General features: G+C 48.6%; 2 protein-coding genes across 3 annotated transcripts in view; one reads left to right on the top strand and one right to left on the bottom strand.

The window, feature by feature from the left end:
* The first annotated feature begins 219 nt into the window (after positions 1-219).
* Positions 220-3,807, top strand: LOC122228107 (group IIE secretory phospholipase A2). The gene is made up of 4 exons (XM_042952980.1): positions 220-558; positions 1,332-1,470; positions 1,637-1,743; positions 3,610-3,807. The coding sequence occupies exons 1-4, from the start codon at positions 519-521 to the stop codon at positions 3,750-3,752; spliced, it is 429 nt and encodes a 142-aa protein (XP_042808914.1). The 5' UTR covers positions 220-518; the 3' UTR covers positions 3,753-3,807.
* A 6,430-nt stretch (positions 3,808-10,237) lies between these two features.
* The window catches only part of OTUD3 (OTU deubiquitinase 3), a 29,655-nt gene continuing 14,685 nt past the window's right edge, over positions 10,238-25,207 (bottom strand). The window contains exons 4-9 of one of the 2 annotated variants that reach the window (XM_042951413.1): positions 22,562-22,684; positions 18,470-18,601; positions 17,910-18,006; positions 16,280-16,464; positions 15,401-15,522; positions 15,194-15,281 (exon numbers count right to left, since the gene is read on the bottom strand). In XM_042951413.1, the coding sequence (XP_042807347.1) occupies positions 15,430-15,522; positions 16,280-16,464; positions 17,910-18,006; positions 18,470-18,601; positions 22,562-22,684 (630 nt within the window). In that variant the 3' untranslated portion in view covers positions 15,194-15,281; positions 15,401-15,429. Of the gene's footprint in view, positions 15,282-15,400; positions 15,523-16,279; positions 16,465-17,909; positions 18,007-18,469; positions 18,602-22,561; positions 22,685-25,207 lie in introns of both variants that reach the window. The other variant, XM_042951412.1, reaches the window with a different exon arrangement.

Below are 25,207 nucleotides of genomic sequence, written 5' to 3'. Positions count from 1 at the left end.
CATGGTGGCCGGGGTGGAGGACAGGGAGCAGAGGGCATGCCTGAGTAGCTAGCGGCATGGAAACAGACAGACTTGGCCATGCGGACTCAAGTTCCTCAGTTTCTCTGGGTCTCAGTTGCTGCATCAGTAAAATGGGGATGAGGGAAAGTGCCAAGAATGAAAAGCCCTCGGCGCAACCCCTGGCTCACAGCCCAGGCGGTGGGAGCTAGCACCGTGAGTTTTGGAAAGGGGTAGGTGAAGGGAAAGGCGGTGGAAAGAGAGAGCTACAGATTGCTCCCCTAAAACCGCCTGGAAGCAAAGCCCACGGGCCCCAGGCCAGCCCCTCCCCTGGGGACTTGGCCAAAGACCTGGAAGTACGGTTGCATCACTGAGTATTCAGGGGTTAATGATGGGGAGTGGACAGGACCCAGTATTTAACTAATTGGGGAGGTGCCCTGAGATCAGAGGCACCCCGCTCACTTCCTTCTCCTGCAGCCCTGCTCCTCTGCCCCCTGCTCACCTCCCCTCCCCCGCCAAGGATGAAGCCTCCCCCTCTTCTGACCTTCCTTTGCCTCCTGGGTAAGTGACCTATGTGGCCTTCCCCCCCCCCCGCCCCCACCCAGCTGGGAACAGAGCTCCCCGGAGGTCCCGGAGGGTGTGATGGGTCATAGCCAGGCCAGCTCTGCCGGAGCCAGCACAAGCTAGGGGGAGAGCTGGAGGGGGATGCAGGCTGGGTGGCCCGGGAGGGCACAGGAAAGGGGCTGGTGGGAACCCCAGATAGTACACACGAGTCTCCTGCCACCTGCACTCTACCCCCTGCCCCATTAGCTTCCGTTCTGGGCTCCAACCCGCCTGGGTGGGCTGCCCCTCCCCCCCCCCCCCCACCGCTGCTGTATCAGCAGGATCTGGAGGTATTTGGGGGAAGCACAGGTGGTCATGAAGCCTATCCAGTAGCATCTGAAGGGACTTGGTGGGGACAGAGTGCTCTGAGGGCATGGCGCTGACCCCTGGGGAGACACTCAGGGCCTACTGGGAGACGTTTGAGGGGACAGCGGGGGTGGGGACAAGCAGGATGAGTGGGTGGTGCTCTGGAGATGAGGGAGGAGAGCGGGACGGGCCCTGGGCATGTTGCCATGGGGGGCAGGGTGAGCACTGGGGATCAAGGTGGGGTGCATGGCCCAGAACACGGTTACTGATTAGCGCTGTTATTGTTGGGAGCAAGGTGCTCGGCAAGGGAGGGTTAACTGGACAGCCGGGGAGGTGTCTGCACTCCGATCTGAGGGGGCTTGGGGGAGGCTGGCTGCCCCGGGGGGGGCCCTGACAGATCTGCCCTCTGCCCTCCCTGCCCACAGTGGCCCTGGCTGGCGGGAACCTGGTCCAGTTTGGGGTAATGATTGAGAGGGTGACGGGGAAGCCGGCACTGCAGTATAATGATTACGGCTGCTACTGTGGCGTTGGTGGCTCCCACTGGCCCGTGGACCCAACAGACTGGTGAGCAGACGGCCCCTGGAGGGGCTTCCCCAGGAGGGGACACCTAGCAAGTGGAGGCCGACTTCTCCTTTGAGACCCCTTTGAGCCCTGGGCCCCCCAGCAGCCCCTGATCCAGCCCACCCTGACTCACGGGCCCCCCTCCCCAGGTTGACCGTGACCCTTACAGGTGCTGCCATGCCCATGACTGCTGCTATGGGCGTGTGGAGAAGCTGGGCTGTGAACCCAAACTGGAAAGGTATCTCTTCTCTGCCAGCAGGCACAACATCTTCTGCGGTAAGTGAAGGGCCCCGGAGCGCCCCAGACGCCGGGTAGGGGTGACGGCTTCAGACAGGAAGCCCTTCCTGATGGTGGTCGCTGACTCCTCATCGGGGCCAGGCCCTGGGCTAGAGACGTGGGAGAGGTGGGTCTTCCACTCTCACGGGATTGCAGACAGGACTGTCCCTCCCTCCACCCGGATGCTCACCTGGCACCCGCAGGAAAGATCCCCTGACCCCTGGCGTCCTGCCCTGGCCCCAGGCGCTCCTACCGAGCCAGGGGCCTCCCAACTCCAGCCTCAGGGAAGAGGAACAAAGGGGGCGGAGCTGAGCCAGGTCACGGAAGCTGCCCTCACATGGCCGCTCCAAAGCCTGGGCAGCAAGGTCCAAGGCAAGGTCCCCAGGACAGAGACTCGAGGGCACGGTCCCAGACAGATCTGGAGTGTGGGACAGCAAACCCCCTCTCCAAAGGCTGACTCCCCGCTCCGCCCCAGCCGTGGGGCTGTCATTGGCTCAGCTTGGCCACATCCAAGGCCCACGTGGGCCAGTTTTCCTCTGGTCCCCAGCACCGATCCGCTGGAAGTGACCTGACCCAAGCAACCGTGTGAAGGGCTCCATGCAGCCCAGCCCAGTGGAGGGAGCCCACATCAGAGCCCCAAACGTTGTCCCTGATGCAAAACCAGGAACAGCCTGGAAGGAGGGGGAGCTGAGGGAGGGGCACAGCAGAAAGACCCAGGAGGGTCAAAGAAGCCAGCTCAGATCGCTAAGGTCTATCCTGGGGCAGGGGCAGCTCCAGGACCAGAACAACCGGAGGCAGATTTAGCTCGGTTCCTTGTTCCTACAGCCATCTATCTACTCAGCTAGACACCTCTGACAGGTAGTGAGCTCCCCGTCCCCGGCAGTTCATGCGAGGTGGAAACAGCCACCTGTCGGGGATAGCACTGAGAGGATGGTTGAGGACAGATGTCAGGAGAATAGGGACGGAGGCTCAGGGCGTCACCTTCTACCCACCGTGTGACTTCAGGCAAATGGTGCGACCTCTCAAAGCCTCTGTTTCTTCATCTATAAAATGGTGCTAATCACACTCACTTCCCCAGCTTAGTCCAGCTCCTAGCAAGAACCACCCAAAAGGACTGATGAGAGACTATTAAGCCCCCTCCCATGCTGAGTTTTGCTGGAACGGCAGGTGTGGGCAGGACCATGGTGGGAAGCGGAGGCTGACCTTTGCGGGGAAAACGAGGAACGCTGGACGTTTCTGAGAGGAGCCAGAGCCACTGAGGGCAGACAGAGGCAGTGGAGAGAACAGGAGGCTCTGGGGCTCCCCAGTGCCAGCTCCGATCCCAGGCTGGGTGTGGGGACACACCCTAAGATAAATGCCAGAAAAGCGGGCTGTGTCCACTCAGACAGAGACGGGCCCAGGGCCCAAGCAGGCCCCGAGCTTCAGTCCCAACAGGCTCCATTCTGGGCCCAGGCTGCTCTGGGGCACACAGAGCACTCGGGACTGAGTCGCTGTCATTTCATGGCTCCCCTATCAGCTTGATGGCCTCACTCGGCCACCAGCCATGCCTCACGCAGCGAAGGGGCTGCCTAGAAATCCCCCAGGCTGGAGCGGATGTGGTAGTGAACCTGATGGTCTCCCCACCAGCCGGAGGGCCAAGGGTGATGTGTGGGCCTGGGAGAGGAAGAACGGACATCACAGACATCCCACCTGCCCAGCGTCCTGGGCCCCCACGCCCCCACCCCCGCGCGCCCTGCCCTGACTCTCACCCACGCCTGAAACGGCCCCGGGTGGCAATGGGCTTCCGGCAGAGTGGGACAGAGAACGTGGACCCCAGAGAGCGGGAGTCCTGAGCCACATGGTCCCTGACTCACCTTGTCCCGCCAGCCGGCAGAACCACCTGCCAGCGTCAGACCTGCGAGTGTGACCGGAGGGCTGCCCTCTGCTTCCGCCACAACCTGGACACCTACAACCGCAGCTACGTCCGCTACCCCAACAAGCTGTGCAGCGGCCCCACGCCGCCCTGCTAGGGCCTGGCCCCACCTCCTGCCTGCGTCCCGCCTCCAGCTGCTGTAGCCCCGGGGCCTGGGCAGCAATGACACCACCAGCCCTCCCTCCGGAAAATTCCTTACCTGCAAACCCATCCCTCCCTGAGAGCTCCCAGACTGTGGTCTGGACCGTGGCTGGCCTCCTGGGCCACATCTTCCCCCCTGCTGGGAACAGCCACCGTGCCCAGGAGCCAAGGGACCCTTTAGCCCCCCGAAGATTCTATAACCCAGCCCTGAGATCTCGGTTTCCGCTTCTGAATAAGTGAATAATGTCCCGTAATCCTAATATTCCCTGATTCTCAGATTCTATCATTATAGAATTTAATTAGTTTACAGTTTCTTTCATTCATTCCTTTTTTTTTTTTTTTTTTTTTTTGAGCCTTTCTTTTGAGTATCGTGCTAAGCGCTGGGACACAGCAGGAACAGGAACAGGTCGGACATGGGTGGCCCCTGTGTGCAATTCTAATATTCTGTCCTTTTAATTTCCCCTTATAGTGAGTTTTTGTGATTCTCTTTTTCTAACATCCTACAATCTTATCCAACACAATAACGGCAATCTCCAGAAGGAATATATTTGGCCATATGGCACAATGCGAGAAGCATGAAAAATACCAACCTAAAAATATTGTCCCGCCGTGTCATCAGGCTTCAAATCCCTCCCATTAGCAGAACAGCTAAGTGTGAAAAGGAGCTCTGGAATCATTTTATCCAGACCCTTCCTTTGACAGAGAGGCAGCCAGGGGTCAGAGAGGGGAAGTCCCACCTGAGGGGGCGGCCTCACGCCCAGCCTGCGTGTCTCTGTGTCTTTACAAGGTGGTAGCAGCCAGTGACACTCTGCTGTGGCCATGTCAACCCGACCCTCTGGTTGTTACCTTGGACAGCCTAGAGTGGCCAGGGAAGGTCCGCTGGGAGGGTGCCCAGGCCGGGTCAGCCTCCTGATACAGGGAGGGGAAGAGGAAAGACTTCAGCCTCCAGCCACCATGGGGCTGACTCTGGACCCACGAGGAATGTAATGCCCCAAAGGATTCCCCCCACGTTGGATGCAGCCTACTCTGGAAGCAATGTACTTCACCAAATTCTCCTAAATATTGGACAGAATATCTCCACTAGCTACAATATGCTGATAAAATCTGCCAGGATTGGGATGTATCCATTCAACGGGCAAGCATGTGAAAAGGTATTACACGGCGGGGGGCAGCTCACAGCAGATATGTAATAGGTGTTCACTCCTATCCTTTTCATGGCTTATATGCAACTTTCAAGACTTTGAGGGCAGGAAAGAGCAGGAAGAAATCAAAGGGATGATCATCATAAACTTTGAAAGGTGAAGAAGTCCTGTGTTAGTAGAAACAAAGTGGGGGTCTTTGCACTTTGCCGCCGTGAATGACGCCAATCCTTGGTAAAGACTCCGGGGAAGACCAGGTCTTAAAGCAGAAATGAATGGGATTTGGGGAAAGAGCCAGGGCGCATTTGTGGGGGAAGTGGTCCTGAGGCGCCCTCTGGTGTCCATTTGGGTTAGGCTGCGAGGAGGAACCCTAAATTCAGCTTAAACTTGGATTTCTCTTCATCAGTGGGGGCTACTGCTTCTGGGCTAGTGAAAGCTGTTCCTTGGCATTGTCAATAATAAATATGCTGAGAAATAACCACAAAGCCCTTACAGTGACCGACGTTGCCACATAAATGAGCAACACAGGAAGAGGGAACGGGCTTGGAGAGATGGAGGGAGGTCATGTTCTGGGCGTGATGGATGTGAGGCAGCAACGAGACAGGTACCTGCTGACTGGACAGCTGTGTGACCATCCGGAAAGTGGAACTCAAGGACTGGACCTGGTGTAGCCTGTGTTCCCGCTGATCAGTAAATGTTTGGTGAACGAATCAATGGGTCTAAATTCCACGTATGTTTCCATACACACACTTCATTTCCAGCTGCAGACTCAGGGAAAGGACTGAAAAACCCTGGACTGGAGATCACAGGTTCTTGGTCAACACCTCTCTGCTCAGCCAGTTAGCAACAGTGCGTCTGTTCCAGACCTGCTGCTCAGGGAGGCCCGGGACAGCAGCAGCACCTTGTTCGAAATTCAGGGAGCAGGGACCTTGTTCGAAATACAGAATCTTGGACCTGACCGCAGACCTCCTAAGGCGGAATCGATAGGTTAACAAGACCCCCAGGTGATTTGTGTGCACATTGAAATCTAAAAGAGCGCTGACATGTGGCCAAACGAACAATGACACTTCCCTGGCAGGCGGGTTGTGGCAAGGGTTCGGTAAGTTGGCATTTGTGAAAGTACGCGAAATAACGCCTAGCACATAATAAGCATTCATGTTCTATGAATGAATGAACGAATGAATGAATGATGGCCATAACAATAACAGCTAACCCTTTATTTAGTACTTGGCATTTACAAGGCACCGTTCTAAGTGCTTTATGATTATTAATTCATTGAATGAACGAACGAATGAGGCATAGGGCTCTATCAAGGCTAGAGGAGGGACTGTGTTACCTGAATGTTTCTTGGATTACCTCTCCAATGCTGATGACATGCTTTGGACTGACTTGCTTTGTTCCCACTTAACCCCTAACAAGAGCTCTTCACGAAATGTTTAAGTAACTGGCTGAGTAAGTGATTAGAAATCAAATCACATTGGAATTCCCGAGTTAACCTAAGAGTCCGATTATGATTTCACGGACATTCACCTGCCTCTTTGGGGCTCTTCGCAGTGTCACGGCTGGAGAACCGAACGCTGCCTTAACGTCCATTCCTTCCTTCGGTAAGCCTGGGTACGCTGCTGGTCCCTTGACAAATGACGTGGGGCCAACCGGCAGGCAGACACAAGTTATTCTACACTAGTGACAGCTTTCACAGAGCTAAGACTGGACTCTCAGGACCTCCATCGTCCAGCCGGTCCCCATCCTGTCCACTGATGCCAGCCTCATCTTCCCCCAGTTTGATTTCCATCACGTCCCTCCTCTGTCCCTGAGCCATCAAATAGCTCCTATCGTCCACCCAAACCCTGGCGTTCAAGCTCGGTATCATCTGCTTTTCCAGCCTCATCGATCCAGACATATCTTATTTCCTAATCCTCTCCATCGTTCGCAGAACCTGCCCCCGCCCGCTGCCTTCCAGCCTTCACCCCTCTGCACAATAGCTCCCTTCAACCTGGAAGCTTCCCTGTTCGCATGTGAAAATCCACACGCTTTAGTTGCATCTCAAAGGCCACCTTTTCCATGACGCTTTTCCAGCTGGAGGTTTCACCCTCCTCTGAACTGCCAGGCAATGTTTTTATACCTTTTCTGGTGCCGCTTACCCCAGCTATTTGGGTCCCTGTTTGGGGTTCCTATGTGGTGGAGGCAGATGGCCAAAGATTAAAATCCTATCTCTGCTACCACTCTGTGATCTTGGGCCAGTTACTTATTCCCTTGTGTGTAAAATGCGGACAGAACCACCAGTTTCACAGGGTGGTTTGAAGGTTTCAATGAGACAACCTCGGGGCGCCTGGGTGGCTCAGTCGGCTGAGCGTCCAACTTCGGCTCAGGTCATATCTCACAGCTCGTGAGTTCGAGCCCCGCGTCGGGCTCTGTGCAGACAGCTCGGAGCCTGGAACCTGCTTCAGATTCTGTATCTCCCTCTCTCTCTCTGCCCCTCCCCCACTCGTGCCATGTCTCTGTCTCTCAAAAATAAACATTAAAAAAATTTTTTTTAAATAAAATAAAATAAAGTAAAAATAAATGAGACAACCTATTCAGGGTGCCTGAAGCATCATTGGAAAGCCCCATCTACGCCAGGTCACTGTATATTTGCCTCCCCTCCTGCATCCATCACACAGTACGTGCTAAATAAACATCTGTTCCTTTCAAGCCACAGACACATGATAACTGGAATTGTTTCAGGGAAGTGGCATCATACATATGATAAATACTATGCTCATTTATTTGAATCACCCCCGGGCTCGCTGCTCTGAGTGCTCATTTATCTTAAGTGGACACATGTTTGAAAGTCATTAACCTTCACTGCCCTGAGCTGATGTCCCATAGAGGAAATGAGGCAAAACTGGCTGGAGAGACTGTGCGCAGCACTTTGCCTCAAGGGCTGCTACCGTGGTGAGTTCCAAAGTCAAAACACAGCACAGAGGTCAACTCCTGACGGCATAAGATGGTCACGCTGGGCAAAAGTACGCCTCATCGTAGAACTGGTAGCAAAAGCCGTCAGACAGACGTTTGAAGAAATTCCCAGTCTTTCCCCAAACTAACTGTGTTATCCTAATAAACTCTGTCCCCCACTCTGGGGTTTTCCTATCTTCCCTTTCAGCCCAATGCAAAAGTCACTTCCTCAACCAAGCCTTCCTTGATTTCCCTCTGAGTCCACGCCATCACTACCTGTTAGCAGTACCTCCTTTTACGTCGTGTGTGTGTGTGTGTGTGTGTGTGTGTGTGTGTGTGTGTGTGTGAGAGAGGGAGAGAGAGAGAGAGAGACAGAGACAGAGACAGAGAGAGACAGAGAGAGAGATCGTGTCTTCTTTCACTCCAGGACTGGAAACTGTGTGAGGACAGGGTCCATGTCTCATGCTACGCCCAGAAATAAGAACCCATAGGCCATACAAGTTCAGTACAAGTTGGATGGATTCTTGGATGCCTGGATGGGTGAATAAATTAAATCAAAACAGGGTATCTTGAGGTATCTAAGTCCCTCTACCATAGGGAGGTTCAGACAAGTTTCTCCAAGGTGGGGAAGTTTCCCTCTGCCAAACCAGAACCTATGAAGTAGCAGGATTAATTTCAACCCTTTACAACCAAACAAGTTCTAAATCCTGATCCTTTACAACCAAACAAGTTCTAAATCCCGATCCTTTACAACCAAACAAGTTCTAAATCCCGATCCTTTACAACCAAGCAAGTTCTAAATCCCGATCCTTTACAACCAAACAAGTTCTAAATCCCGATCCTTTACAACCAAGCAAGTTCTAAATCCTGACCCTTTACAACCAAACAAGTTCTAAATCCTGATCCTTTACAACCAAACAAGTTCTAAACCTGATCCTTTACAAGCAAACAAGTTCTAAACCGCTGCATCGCTATGATCTGAGTGCCCACTCTGTCCAGCAGCCCAGATAAAAGCCACAGGGGTGCAGAACATCCTATGACAAAGTTTTATTGTATCTTAAGGCACGCATACACTTTCCACACGCTGGGGGTAAGGGCTTGTAGTGTGTCTGGCAAACAACAAACTTTAAACTTGGGTTTTCAACCCAGCTTTCTCCTAGGCAACCATGAAGTTAGCAGAAAGGGACACGGGAACAGCCACTTTCCCCCTTATGGAATTTCAGTCTCTGGCATCATAAACTGTCACTCACCCCGAGTAAGCAGTGCTGTGGCCTAGAGGAAAATACAAATAACGAACTTCAGTTATTCCCCACCTGGACTGAGAACTCCGAACTCTTCTCTGTCCTTATGGGCTCAGCCATCTGACAGACAAGCCCTGCCAGGAAGCCCCTGACCACCACCCGACCTAGCAGGTGGCTCCCTGGCCCCCATGAATCACTGCAGGGATGGAATTGAGGCCATGGAAGTTCTCCAGCTGAGGGAGATCCTAAATTGGGACACCACTCTGGTTCTGGTAGGGTCTTTCGGCAAAATTCTCAAACTGGGCTAACAAGGTCCAGAGCCCAGGCCTCACGGGCCCGGGACCTGGATAGTGTTGGTGCATCCGGAGCTCTCAGTCGTGGACTGAGGTGGAAATCACACAGGGACAGTGACCAAGGGGAAATGTCCTTGCCAGTAGCCAGAACGTTTTCTGCCCTCCAGGGTAGTACTGGATAGATACCTAGTGGTATATCAAGGTATTGGTGCAGCCGATCCAAAGGCTGCTTGATGAGTACAAAATCAGAACAAGAGAGAGCGAGAGCCTCAACGCCACAAGCCCAAGGACACCGGAAGGCGGGGTGCGACCGTACCGACTTTCACCTCGAGACTGGCCGGAGCCCTCGTGTGGGCTGCACACGCGGAGTCCCCACCCACTGGTTTCCTGCGGCTGCCCTTCTCCCTTCTCCGTCCCCCTTCGGAGGACCTCTGGCAGGTGTCTGTGCTCCGGTCACAGCTGTCCGTGCGTGTCTCGGCGGGGAGGGCTGTGCCTCCTCCTTAAATGGGGCCAAACCAACCCTCAGAGTTCTGGAGAAAGCCAAGGTGGAAGCCAACAGACAGCTGCTCCATATTTAGGCAAGTCCAAATTACCAGAGATGTTCTTAGGATTCGGCAGAAGGCTTCAGGGTCCAGCACTGACGGGCGGCTCTGCCCGCGTGTGCCGGTGCTCACGTGCACCAGAGCTAGTCAGCTCTCTCGAGCTCGGTGAGATCCCCAAACGACCGTCCCCTCCCGTCTTCCAGGCAAAGGTCTCCGAAAGGCCGCTTCCTGCCCCGCTCCCTCAGGCTCACGCACGCGAACGGCGGTCAGACCGGCAAAAACAACACGAAGCTTTGTCTTTAAACTAGAATTTATTGGCGTACAAAACCCCACGTCGTAGATAAAGTGGCACATCTTTGCAGCTTCTATTGCACCAAGTATTGAAGATTAAAAACACAAAAAAAAAAGGAAACATTTGGTTTTGAAAACACTGCAAATAGCCAAGTACAGTACTTTGGTAAAAAAATAAAATACAATGGTTCAGATGAAGACAATCTGTGGAAAGAGACGACCGCGAGGAAATGGAACTACGGACACCGGACAGTGGTCACACATCTCCCCGTCGAGCTCCATAGATAAGGCAAGACTTGCTAAGTCTATGGATCATGACCCCATGGAGGTCTTAAGTATCTCCAGACTGAAGCTAACAAGTACAGTGCAACTAGAAAAAAGAGAAGGTTCCTGAGCCTGCCAAGGCCCCGTGCTCTCCAGACACACCCGCCCTCCCTCACCAGGGGGTTCGCGCGCAGGTCTGAAGTCTGCCTCGAGGCAACCTCCTTCTTCTCGCTGAGCTCGGTGCTGCTGGAGGCTGCTGGAAGGGTGGCCGGGGAGGCCGAGGGCGCCTCCCGCCAGGGGAAACGAACGAGAGTGGGAAGACGCGAGCAGCCCCACACGGGCATTCCTCAGGGTTTGGCCGCGGGACCCGCCAGCGGATCCAACCACATGCTGAGGTTCCTGACTGAGCTTCGGTGATGGTCACGGACGGCCGGTCACGGTGACCCACCGGCTGCCAACACGCGCGCGAGCAGATCACAGCGGTTCTGCCCAGGGACCGTCACCTCCTCCGACAACCACAGGGAGCGGTACTTCTGCATCCCAGGGAGGCCCTGCTGAAAACAGAGCCACCGCACGGGAAGTTCATGCTTTTACGGGGACGTTCTTCACGGACAGCAGCCCCTCGCGAAGGAAGTCTGCAAGCATGCTAAAGATTTTTCCAAGCTACGAAGTACCCCTAACCAGGCTAGAGAGACCAGAAAGCGAGCTCAGAATAGGGGGCTAAGAGCCTGAGGTTACAGGGAGTGCTAGCTTGGGCCGGAGCAGGGCCCGGCGGCCCGCAGGGAGCGCCCCACGCGGTGCAACGCTTTGCGACCAGGGATCACCATCTCCCCTTCACGCGGGTGGTCCGTGTCCCCCTCTGGTATGTGACGGCAGAAGATGTGCCATAAATACACAACCTAGAAGATCCTCGCTTCAGTGTCGGTGGAAAAATACAATTTGCTCTGGAGTCAGGAAAACACACCGCGTAAAAAGTGCCATCATTAAATCACCTCAGAACAACTGTCGGAAGGCCCCGGAGTTTTAGCAACACCTGTTCTGAAAGCTGAGATGGGCGACTTGGTGAATAACGAAGACGGCAAAACAGAAAAGCGCGTCAGGCTCTGAATCTAAATGTTTGCTACAGACAGAGCCTTGAGGTAAAAAGGTGAAGGTGAAGAGCTACGTGTCTGCCCAAAATGAGAGTCAGAGTGGGCCACAGAGGGGACACACGGACACCAAGGAACCACCTTCATCCCTCCCACAAAGGCCCTTTTGTTCAGGAAGACTGTTAGTCAACTCTGTCAAAAATCCAAGTTTCCTGTCACCGACTGCATATTCGAGCCGAACATTTCACGGAGGTAAACTGACAGCATTCTATGTTGACCCAGTAAAACCCAGGCAGAGTCTAGAGTTTCTCAGAAGGAGAGAAATTGCACATGGACGACAGGGACTCACTACGAGCACAGTTCAATGCCGAAGTCCATCTGATACCTACCTACCTAAACGTGTGAGCGGCGCTCCCCCTCTCAGCACGGCCCTCCCCGCCCCAGGACCGTGCCATTTCACATTGTGAACCCCGGGGGGTGGGCCAAGGCAGAGCGCTACCGTTGACCTACTCGAAGGTTCCCGTGGCGCCCACCTGAGCTGCCCCACACGGAGACCCCATTCCATAAGCCCTCGGGATCAAAATGGGTTTGGGAGGGTTTTCAGAGCTTATAAAAGAAACTACAGGAAACAGCCTCAGCTGACATCCACGATCCTTCTTTCTGCCACAATCCCTCGACCAGGCTCTGCTCCTGAAAGCGTATGTTCACTCTACTGAAAGGTTAAATATACACAGGAGCTCTATCTCTCTAATATCTCCTGATGGCAACTACGTTATCTAGAACACATGGTTCTTTGTTGTTTTAATACACCTACCTCTCCAGTACAAAGCTGTTGCCACTAAGATTTTATTTCTTATTTTGACCTTTAAAAAAAATCGTTTTAAAATCCATAAAACCTTTATATACAGCTTATAAGACTAGTAAGCAGCTACAGACCACTGCCCCGTCCCCTTTCTCCCGACCTCCCTAAAAGCTACCGAGACAACCCGCTGTAATGTAAACCTCTAAGAGCCAAGATGTAACACAGAGACTCGGAAAGACGCGCCTCCTAACATGGGGTGCACGTGAGTAACATACTAGGGCACGGCCACCGACGGTATCTTCCCAGAACTAAACCCACGTCTGCACCTCCATTCAGGCTGCCGAAAACGTAGTTTTCAGATGCCTACAAAGCAACTAAGTGTATGGATTCCATACCTCACACTTCAGTGAGACCGAGGCAGAAAGTCTTAAGTTCAAACCCCTAGCTACAAGAGTTCACTAAAGCTGGATGCACGTACCCCGTTCCTAATAATTAACTGATTAAACACAGACCAATTTTAACTGGAAAACTATGAAATGGTAATAAAAGAAAATTACCAAAGCCATATGATTGGTTTTTAAAACCACTGTTATTTTACCCCAGAAATGCCAAAGCCTATTATCAGAAGTTGGTAACTTGTATACAAGGGTGCCCAATATTCCTTAGTAACTTTTTCGCAGCTTCTAGTAAAACTTCTAAAACCCAGTAGGGCCCAAGGCCATCTTCATTAACCAGGTATATAAAGCAATTCTACTGCTTCTGACAAGGGGTAACCCTTAAGCTATTTCGGACTCCTAATTCTGCTGAGTTTCTGGTACATGATTTCAATTCTTGCAGAGAGGATCTGGTCTCCTGCACTCTTGCCGTACAAGACAGACAAGAAAGAGCATTCACTCAGAAAAGATCAGCCACAGTCGGGACGGGGTCCAGATTCAAAAACCAAGAGAACAATAGATCCTTCAGCACTGGATCTCACACTCTTGGCAATGGTAAGGCGACAGAGACCCTTCACTTGTTTGGACTTCACACTCAGAACTCTGCAACATGCAAAGAAAAAATGCTGCACCCGTTTCTAAATCTGCTAAATACTACAATGCACCGTACCAGGAAGTAGCCCAAAGGGGAATGTCCTGAGAGCGATTCCAGGAAACTACTGATGGATGTTCCAACTACAGAAAGTCACCAAACAAACAAAAAATTAAAACACATCCTTACAACCGAAGGAAGCAAATCACCTGCTGATAAAGACGATTCAATGAATCCAGGGCCAGCCCAGACGATGATACATCTGTACGGCCAAAACATTTTTATGGTTTTCCCTTCTCCCTGGAACTTACATAATTTTGAAATCTGAGTGGAAAAGTAACTCATTTACCTTTTGATTCAGCAGATTTTATTCGTCCAAATGCCGGGTCGCTAAAAGGCAAGGACTATCCACGACCGGCCACTTCATACGTTACGGTTTGAGAGTTCACATCCAACTACCAGTTTTAGGAATGACCTCTCTCCACATCAGAACTGTGTGTGGAGTCATTCAATGGCCTCTGCCCTGTTGGGCGAACCTAGGTCACTGACAATTACTTGAGCGCTGGAGAGCTTTCCCAACCCCAAAATCCCAAACAGGGCTTGAATGGAAAGGAAGATACAGCATCTCGTGGGAGTCCATTTTCACAGTATTGGGAAAACTGAACAACAGGTCAAATGACTTCTCTGAAGGCATCCAAGTCTAGCATAGCAAGGAAGAAAATACATCACTTAAAATGTGAACCTGAAAAACCTCAGTTATTCTTCCAGACCTTCTGCCCCTACAAAACCAAGGAACTCTTTAGACCCTTCCTTAAGACTCAGGAATCTCTTGATTTCTTTCCCTTTACAACAACGGCCTCTGCCATCCCGACCATCAGAATCTCAGAATTACATCATAAGCAGTGACTTGCCACCTTCTGATTGTCACGCAACACGTACCAAAAACTCAACAACGTCATCGCTTTTCCAGCAAGGTCCGGGCCTAATTAACAGTCGGGCATATTTATCATATGGCTTGAGTGCAAACAAACTCACAGCACCCGCATCCCATCTGAAAGAACATCAGAATCAGGAAGGAGCAGCTGTTTAATCTCCACCCTGACTACAGGCTGCAGCCCCTCTCATGTCCTATTACTCTGGGAAAATACTTCCTGAATTAATTTCTGTTTAACTTGGATTAGTAGAAAATTAAATCTAAACGTGTTCCTGAGTTGGAGACCGTTTATAAACTACCCCGTATGTGAATATCTGCTTGAAAATGAAAGAGACACGAAGGAAACTTGTCATTCTGAATTTCTAGCAATTAATCTAAACTACTTCATGAACAATTACAGCAAACCTCACCCCAGTGTTAAGGAAAAATCCCAGGGTCACTGAACTCTGATTTTGGGGGCAAATGAAACCACACTTAAAAGGTTTTTCCTGGACTAACTATCCAACCCTAGAACTCGGTTTTTTAATTACAGAACACGAATGGCTTCGCTGAACTTCCATAAAATAAAACACATCACTAACAAAAGTCTGCGCAAAAAAGAGGCAGCTTGAAGGAAACTAAGTCAGTGCGTGAGCTCGTGTGAGAGCTCTGTGGGTTGTGTTTCATTTTGTGAGAGGTGGGCCTCGCTCGGAAAGCCTGGTACGCGGCACTCCACCTTCCGCTCGCTTCTCACATCTCCCCGAGGGGCGGGGAGTCAGATGTTGAGAGCGGCAAAGGTCTTCACCAAGGTGACCTGCGTGTTGGCATCCGCTTCACTCCGGTTGCTGTCCCTGTGGCCGCTCCTGCTCTCTAGGGCTTTGTGACGGTGCCTCTCCTCCTGTCGTTTCTTCTTCTCCAGGCGCTGCTGCTCCCTCCTCTGTTTGTTGGTGACCTGAAAGAGAAGGCAGGTGAGCTGCCCGCACGGCGACCTCCTGCCGAAGGCAGACACGGGGCTGACTGACGGAGAGAGGGGGCACACACCGCCTCTCAGCAAGAACACAGAAAACCCACCGATCAGACCAGAACTGACGTATTTCCCATCACTGCTCAAATTTCCATTGAAGTTTCTGTCCCCTCGCTGAGCTGGCAAATGAAATCAATTCCATTCTCCTCCTCATCCAATTCACAGTGACCTAAGAAAGAGTAACCCTGGTCCCTGCACGAGCTGACGCTCAGACATGCCATCGGACACCTTTCTCTACATAATTTAACGCCCCAGGGAATCCTCACAGAATCCTCAGAAGCTTAGTGCATCTTTACCTCTGCCTGTGGCTTTTTACATTATGTTGCGTTTTGAGCTCGGAACTGCTTGGTGGGAGTCTTTAAAATAAATTCCAAATTCAGTAAAAAGAATGGTGCCATATACCACTTGCAGGAGGGGGATGTACCACCCTTTTGGGAAGCATTTGACAATTCATCAAAAAGCCTTAAAAAGATTCAAATATCCATACCCTTTAACCTGTCCATTCCTCTTCTGGCACTCTACACACACACACACACACACACACACACACACACAAATAGTAATGCAAAATACAAAGATTTATACACCGAGTTTTCCACTAAAGATGACAGCATTTAAGGGAATCTTACAACGTGGGTTACCACGGAAGCACGCAGGCACACAGTGACACCGTGCAGGGAAGGCAGGCTGTAGGCGCACACACAGAGTAGGATTTCAGGGTATACCTCTAATGCCCACACATACCAAACCGGACAAGCAAGGTCCTCATTCTGCTTCTTGATATACCCTTATGCTCCCACCCCTGTTTTCTACAATGACTACTTTTTAAAAATCAAAAGAAAACACTAAAATGAGCTCTGGGCTCCTGCCCCTGCCCCTGCACGACAGCAGCCCACCCTCTGCCCATGCAGCCCCGTTTTTCATACCTTAGGGAGTTGGTTTTTATTTGCTTTGTTGTCTTCACTCGGGCTGGCCCGCTCCTTACTGTTTTCAGTCCTGCCTTCAGTCAAGCCCTGATTTCCAAAGATTCTCGTGCCACTGCCACCCTCCTCCCATAAAGGGTCGCATGGCTTGGGCACGCGGCCGCCGGACTCTAGGTTCTCCTCTGCATCTTCCAAAGAAAGACCTTTTATTAAAATCACGAACCTGAGATCGTTACACAACGCGTAACAACGTACACTGTTAAATGACTCCAAAATTACCTGCGTGTGGAGAGCAAGTTTCCTTGAAGCAAAATTCTAATATCAATACAATGGGGAATACAGGGGGGAAATAATTGGTAATATGTGGAAGATAAATTTAAAAATAACCTGCTAGCCAGCCTTATCATTGGCTTCCCACCTGCACAGTGTTTTACTAGATTAAGCCACTTTTTAACATGTGTTTTTAGGGGGAAAGCTTTCATTTGCACCCAAAAACCAGAAAGGAAACAGGCTCTAAACCTGTGCTGTCCCATACAGCGGCCACCAGCCACTTGTAGCCATTTAAATTAAAATTAATTAGGGGTGCCTGGGTGCCTCAGTTGGTTAAGCATCGGACTCTTGGTTTCTGCTCAGGTCATGATCTCACAGTTTGTGGGTTCGAGCCCCACATAAGGACTCTGTGCTAGTGCATGGAGCCTGCTTGGGATTCTCTCTCTCCGCCCCTGCCCCTCCCCTGCTCACTCTCTCTGTCACTCTCTCTGTATCAAAATAAATAAAATAAAAATTTTAAAACACTTAAAAAAATAAAATTCAATTACAATTAATTAAAGTTATATAAAGTTCAAACTTTAATTCCTTGGTCTCAGCCACACGTCAAGCACACACCACACTACATGCACAGGCACCACACACGACTGTCGTAACGTCGCAAAGACCGAGTTACTTACGGCTTTCTAAGAAAGCACAGCAAATATACAAAGAGGATGATAAAATATCCAATCACACAGACGGCTGTACTGCTAGGAACAGTATCTGGCACGTATCTGGCAATATGCATTGAAATCATTTTAAGCAATTAACGTGAAGAAACAGTGAGACTCCACATCCTTTCTTCCTTCTTCTGAGTCACAGAATTAAACCCAGTTCAAGTAAAAAAAAAAAAAATTCTGATTTATCACCAGTTGATAGATGGTAGTAATCTAAATATTTCCATCAGAAAAGTAACTAATTTTTCTTTCCATTCTATTTCAGTTATCATTTTGGTTTCATAAGGGATTCTTCTTTCGAAAAGAACAAAGTCTTCCTGACACTGTGCATCCCGCCACGACGGGGTTAAGTGGCCTTTTCACGCATTCCCCTGGGACCCTGCACCCACACCACTCCGATCTGTTTATTATACCAGTTTATTTACTTCTCACCCCCATCCCCGCCTCGACCCCAGATTACCTTCTCCCTGATGCAGGGCTAGGACCTAGTAAATCGTGCCCACGTGTAGAAAGTGCTCAATAAACAACTGCCGGTGAATGAACAAATGACAGTATAATTACCACCTGTGACTTGATTAAAATTAAATGTTTGGAAAATCACCAATGTAATGAGCTTGAAAGCTTATAAATATCAATCATGGACTTACTATTTCTTTTCCCCTGGTTCATCTGAAGCATGGCAATTATTGCAGATTCAATATTATAATTTTCAGCTTCCAGGTTCTGGACTATCAGGTTAAAATCCTATCCGAGAAACAAAGGAACACTTAGGACTGGGCACGTCCTTCCACCGACCGCATACACAAAATGACGTAACGGTGAGACCTGAGGCATGGTCTGAAGACCTTTTCCATTTAAAAAAGGTCTTAATTTTCAATAAAGCTGGCCACCAGAAATAACCCTTCAATATAAATGAATTCCTTTAGAAAACTGCACTTTTACTAGCATAAACACTGGTCAGAGAAAAAAAAAATCCACATACTTCTTAGGATTCTGAGCAGTATTACTGGGTAAAGTGTAGCAAACAAGAGAAAAATGAATAAACAGCTCTTGGCACTGAACCTAATCAGGCCATGAACCTACAGGTCATGAACCTATTTTGGCCCCTCAGGTGTCGGCACGCTAGGCCGGCTCTACGAGACTGGCAGGTGAACCAGGCCCGGCAGTGCGTGTTTAGCCGCCATTACTGCAGGACAAAGACACTGACTGAACACCCAGTCGCGGTGCAGACTTTCTGGACGGCATCTTCTACTTCATCTCTCAGGTCATCGTCGAGGTCACCTCCCTTCGTCTTCACCTTTTCCCTTTTATCTGACTCATCTTGATGGAGCATCTGAAACTAAAGGAAATGCAAAGAGTAACGATCATGGAACACCAGCAAATTACATTCAGAATCTTCAACACAGGAAGACACTCTAATCTCAAAATCATCCTAGTAAATATTTATGAGGAAAAGATCCCCGGAACAATCTTAGGGGAATAGCAGTGACGGGGCTCAATTTCAGCCAGACACTGAGATTCCAGACCACAAGAGAAGTATGAAAAAGAAAGGCCCAAGATTAGGGGTTCAGTATGAATGGCATTAGAGCTCCTACGTAGTTTCTGGATACCAACATTCTGGTAAGGACTGCCGGCTCGAACAGCACACATTTGTGTCTGTCTACTTCCAGAGCCGGGAGCCTAGTGACAGAAGTTCACCCGATGAGCCTTTGCAGCAGGACAAGTTGTCTGGAAGAAACAGACATGCATCTCTCATCTGTGTCCCTAGACCCCATCTGATCACCAGCAAGCGTTGGTGTGAAGTTCCTGTCCCAGCCGCAGTCACAGGTGAGCACAACTCATCCAGCCTCACCTACACCACGTGCACACCAGCCCACTCCAGGGAACCTGCCGATCCAACTTCTAAAGACACAGAGAGCAGTTCACTTGGTATCCACGAGGCTTTTATGACCTAAGCTTATTTCAGAAAAGCTAAAATCATTCCTCCGTGGCTGCCCGATCACCTTCTTCCTTTGCTTCCTATTAACACAGAGAGATGGGAAATAGGGAAGGACAAATTTCTACTTGTTTGCATGGAAAAGTAGGAGAATCTCGCAGTGTGCAGTACATTCCTCACAATAAAAAGTGATCTACTATAAAATTATAAAATTATACCCAAACAACTTGGCGATGTGTGTCGTCTTTGAAATTTATCCAAAGGAAGTAATGTCAAATAATGTCAACTGTAGTAAGGATTTAAGGATTTATGTAAGAGTGCTCACCACAGTGCCGCGAACAGCGAATAACCAGAAACAACCTGAGGGCTTCACGGTGTAGGTATCATTAAATAACCATGGTAAATCCATACAATGATGCTTAATTTCCATTAAAGTAAAGAACACAAAGATTTCACTACCACTATTATTGAACAATATTTTGGAAATAAGAGCAGATGAAATTAGTCCCCCCCACCCCCAAAAAATAGAAGTATAAAACCGAAAATAAGAAAGATTATCCTTATTTGCAGATAATATAATTCTATACCTAAAATATATATATAAAAGAAAAGAATCGACCAAAAACTACCACAGACAGAAAGAATTTTGGCAAATCATAGATTTATAAGAATCTAGTATCCAGAATATATAAAGAACTCCTATAATTCAACAACAAAAACACAAACATCACAATTAAAGCATGGGCAAAGGACCTGAACAGACATTTCTCCAAAGATATATGGATGGTCAACAAACACATGAAAAGATGTTCAACATCATTAGTCATTAGAGAAATGCAAATCAAAACCATGAGATAGCACTGCACACCTGGTAGGATGGCCATCATTTAAAAAAAAAAGAATCAGAGAGGGGCGCTTGGGTGGTTTAGTCAGTTTGGCATCCAACTTTGGCTTAGGTCATGAATTTGAGGCTCATCTGGGTTTGAGTACTGTGTCCGGCTCTGTGCTGACAGCTCAGAGCCTGGAGCCTGCTTCAGATTCTGTGCCTCCCTCTCTCTCTGCCCCAACCCACTCGCATTCTGTCTTTGTCTCTTTCAAAAATAAACAAGCATTAAAAAAAATTAAAAAAAAGAAAAAAGCTTATTAGGTTCTTGGCCAGAATGACTCAACACCACGAAGATGTCAATTTTTCCTGAAGTTAATCTGTTAATGAGAGCCCAATAAAAATAAAGGCAACAGGACTTCTTTTTAACATGACAACCTTATTCTAATATTCATATATAAAACAAAAAAACAAGAATATGCAGAAATTACAAAGAAAGAAAATAAGTGAAAAATTCCACCAGATTTTAAAATATACTCTTAATCAAAACAACACACACATGAACAAAGAAACCAGTGGAATAGAATCTACATCCAGAAACAGAGAATTTTATAGATGAGAAAAGGGGCGCTTTAAGTCAATGGGGAAAAGATATACAATAAATAAATGGTTGGAGTACAATTAGGTAACCACAAGGGAAAACATAAAGTTGGATCCCTACCTTCACACATTTATATGAATATAAATTCCAAAGAGAGACAAGGTGTAATTTTTTTTTGAAAAAATTAAACCACAAAAGTACTAAAATAAACTATGGGAAAATTCTCTTTAACCTCGGAGTAGGAAAGACATTCCTAACCATGACCCCTAAACCCAGAAGACATGTTAAAAAAAAAAACAGAAACAAAAACCTTGATTAATTTAACCTCATAAAAATCTAAAACTTCATCACTGCAAAGACCAGTGGGGAAAGAATAAAAAGACAAATGACAGACTGTGAAAAAATACTGGCAACTCATGCCACAGACAGGGGCTAATTTCCCTAATTTATAAAGGCTCCTAAAAATCACTAAAAAAAAAAAAAAAAAAAAAAAAAAATCCTGAATAGGGAAAAAAGTGGGCAAAGAAAATGAATACAGTTCACGAAAAAAAGGAAATACAAATAGGTTGCAAACCCAGGGAAAGATGCATAAACTCACTAATAAGAGAAGCACAAGTTAAAACTGTTAGGAAAACAATCCTTTCCACTGAACTGACAGAGGTTCGCAGATGTGATACGCTGTGCTGGCGAAGACGCAGGGAGAGGCGGAGAGTGGGAGTGCAAACTGGTAAAGCCTGCACAATACCTGTCACGATTATCAATACACACGTCCTCTGATGCAGTGAGGACCTTCTAGGAATTTATCCCACACATGGACTCGCACAAGCATGAAAAGACGTATATATAAGGCACCACACGTTCCTTCTAAAAGCGAAAGTGTGAAAACCGTCTAAAAGTCCGCCAAAGGGACTGGTCAAACACGTGACAGTGCATCCACGCAGCAGAATGCCGTGTGGCCACTGAACACGGTTTAGCAAGCTCCTTATGCACTGCTGTGAGTGAGACTCCAAGATACCTTCCGTTCGAAAAGCACGGCGCACAACAGTATGTGTAGGATGCTTACAATCGGGGGCAGAGTGCGTGGAAAGACAGCAAAAGCCAAATACGTGCACGTGCACGCACATGTTTGCTTCATGGGGAAAATATCTCCAGGAGATTTTATGACCTACGGATAATACGGGTTGCGTTCGGGCAGGGGAACAACGCTGGAAGAGCGATTTCACTTTATTTTTTAAAATTACAAAGAAAGCATGTAATAATGTGAGAAGAGCCTCATGGAATCATGTTAATTGAACAGAGTGGGAAAGGAAACACAGCTATATCTAAAACACCAGAACAGTAACAAAAATTGTGCCAGTGTAGTTGACCCTGTGCACTTTTTATTTTCTTCACTTTTTCTATACATTCCAAACTTCAGATATGAAGCATAGATTAATTTTTTTTTAAGTTTGATTTTTATTTTTGACAGAGAGAGAGAGAGAGAAAGAGAGAGAAAACAAGCAGGGGGAGGGCAGAAACAGAGGGGACAGAGGTTCCAAAGCAGGCTCTGCACTGAGAGCAGAGAGCCTGATGTGTGGGCTTTAAAATCTACAAACCATGAGACCATGACCTGAGCCAAAGTTGGACACTTAACCAACTGAGCCACCCAGGCGCCCCTGCATGGATTAATTTTAAGTCACAAAAGTAATTTCAGAATTGTATATAAATTCTATTTTATGCAATCCTAGCCACCAAAGACTATTAGGGAAAGCAGAAGAATAACCAATAATTTTATCTATCAATCTCACTGGAGCTGAAGAAAGAATTTTTTTTAATCGAGCCCACAGATTCTTAAAGACAACTTGCCACAAAACATCCCTGGTTTTAGCCGCAGGATACGTAGCTCCTGCCCCAGTTCACCAGGGCTGAGAATACAAAAGAGCACGGAGGCCTCACTCACATCAGTCTGGAGATGGGCAGGTGTTTCCGAGTTGTCATTGAGCCTCCGAACGCTGTCATAGTGCTCTCCGCACCGATACGCGATGTGTAACTCCCGCACGCTGCTCTTCTCGGTGCCACGAATCTGCAGGCAAAAGAAAGGGGACAGGGATGCCAGCGAGGATGGGGAAGGTGTCTACTGGGGGAGAGAAATGCCACCTGGATTGTCTAGGAAGGCTAGCCAACAGGCTCTATGCAGACACGAATTCAGGGTATGCCCGGGATGTGCCAGAGGGCTGGACCGGAAGAACAGGTATGTGACTGCAACAAGAGATTTAGTGCTACACACCTGGACTGTGGGCCTTGTGTTTTTAGCCTCTGATTTAATGCGTGGGGAAAAAATAAAGGAAAGACCTTCTCTAAAAAAAAAAAAAAAAAAATGCTTAGGCAATTTCTGAATTCTCTTTTCTCCTACCCATGTGGCCGTGTAAGTATGCTTCCATGTGCTTAATAGGTAACTATACAGAAATACATCCATAGGAAAACACATAATCAAAAGTCGGGCAAATTTACAATGAAGTTAAATAAGGTCAAGTTTGGGGGGTGGGGGTGGGCACCCATCAGCCCCTCAAATGCACAGGCCCCTTCCAGGATGGCAGGGTTGTTCCAGGATGCAGATTTGTTGAGCTTGAAGCTCAAACAACTTGGGGCTCTGAGAAAAAGAATACAAAATTACAAATATTAAATTGCTAGCACTCCTCCCAAGACCTTGAAAGGGGACCATAAAAATGAGGGACCAGACATTTAGGTTTTATTGGCTTCACAGTACATCTACCCATCATTCAAACAAAAATAGCATCTTCCATCAACCACATACTAAGAAACATTAACAAGAACAAACCCCCAAATCTCCCGCTGAAATCAATTTCGAAACAAAATTGTATGTAGTCCAGCTGTACTACCACCGCGCCCAACCCTGAAGGCATTACTCCCAAGGCAGTCTTTTGTGAATGTTCCCATGGAGCACAGCCGGACAAGAATGGGGTGACAGTCCAGCCCGGGTATGCCCCCCAGAAAACCACCACCTCCACCGAAACTCTCAAGTTTTTAGGAATCCGGCCCCTAAAGAGCCCAGTAACTGTTTCTTTGTTAAAACTCCAAAACATCAGCACCTCCTTCTTGTTTTTACTGGAAGTCACAGGTAGTAAGATACTACGTTACGTTTATGTATCACTTTCTATGCTACACACCCTCTATGGTTCACAGAAGCCTAAGCTCCTTTGGACACCAGGAGAACACGCAGGCTTCAGCACCTCCATGGCGTGAGTGCGAGCCCACTCATTATTGACGCGAGAGCTCCTACCCAAGACAGTAGCAACCAACGCAGTTTCAATTCTTAAATGGTAGAAGATGCCTCACTGGGGAGGCGGAAGATGGGGGAGATCCAGCACAGAGCTCCACCATACAGCAAATATACTTATTTTAAAAATATATTTCGGGGCGCCTGGGTGGCTCAGTTGGTTAAGCGTCTGACTTTTTTTTTTTTTTTTTTTTGATGTTTTATTTTTTGAGATAGAGAGCACAAGTGGGGAAGGGGCAGAGGGTGAGGGGGACAGATACGAAGTGGGCTCTGGGCTGACAGCTGACACCAGTAGCATGTGGGGCTCGAACTCACGAACTATGAGGTCACGACCTCAGCTGAAATCAGGGAGTCGGACACTCAACCCGCTGAGCCATCCAGGTGCCCCAAGCAGCCGACTCCTGATTTCAGCTCAGGTCGTGACCTCATGGTTCATGAGTTCGAGCCCCACATCGGGCTCCGTGCTGAGCGTGGAACCTGCAGCCTGCCTAAGATTCTCTTTCCCTCCCCTCTGGCCCTCCCCTGCTCACACACACACACTCTCCCCCCTACCCCAAAAAAAATATATATATATACTTTCAATGTTTAGCAATCCATGAGAAAGAACACTACAGAAATGTATTTGGAAATACAATTTTAACTATGCAGAATTATCTTCTACAACCACCTACATAATTTAAAAACTTTAAAAAATAGTTATCAATGGAGGGAAAGGCAGGCTGTGTGGTTCCCAAGTTGGCACAGAATATTTTTCTCCAAGAATAGGGTCATTATTCAAATGTTTCAAATATTCAAATGATTTCAGTGACTTCTGCTGAACAGTAAAACTTTCATGACCAAAACTTGGGACAACAAAGGCCATAACCAGTATTCTTGGCTCAAAGACCCTCCCTAGAAAGAGAGAGGCTCACAAAATACGAGAGCGTTCCCTGGGGTCGGTACATCTTACAACACCGCCCCCCAAAAACGACACCTACAGTCACCGGCTCCCTCCTGCTCACTGCATCCTGCACCAATCCACGGAGTGTCTAATTTACTTTGTTGTAACATAATTTCATTAAAGAATATCACGACAGACACAAAAGACTATCTGCTTCCATTTGTACGACATTCTGGAAAGGCAAAGCGACAAGACGTAGATTAGTGGCATTAGGAATGGGGAGAGGGAACGGGTGACCACAAAGGGGCATAAGGAGACTTTTTAGGCTGGCGGAAATGTCCCACCATACGTTGACAGTGGGACCTGTGTCTGTCAAAACACCTGAAGTACACACTAGAGAAGGGTGAATTCTGCTACCCATATATTGT

The sequence above is a fragment of the Panthera leo genome, chromosome C1 (genome assembly GCF_018350215.1).
Source record: "Panthera leo isolate Ple1 chromosome C1, P.leo_Ple1_pat1.1, whole genome shotgun sequence".
NCBI classification, from domain to species: Eukaryota; Metazoa; Chordata; class Mammalia; order Carnivora; family Felidae; genus Panthera; species Panthera leo.
The sequence above is the reverse complement of the archived record's forward strand: the minus strand, read 5'-3'. Positions and strand labels throughout refer to the sequence as shown.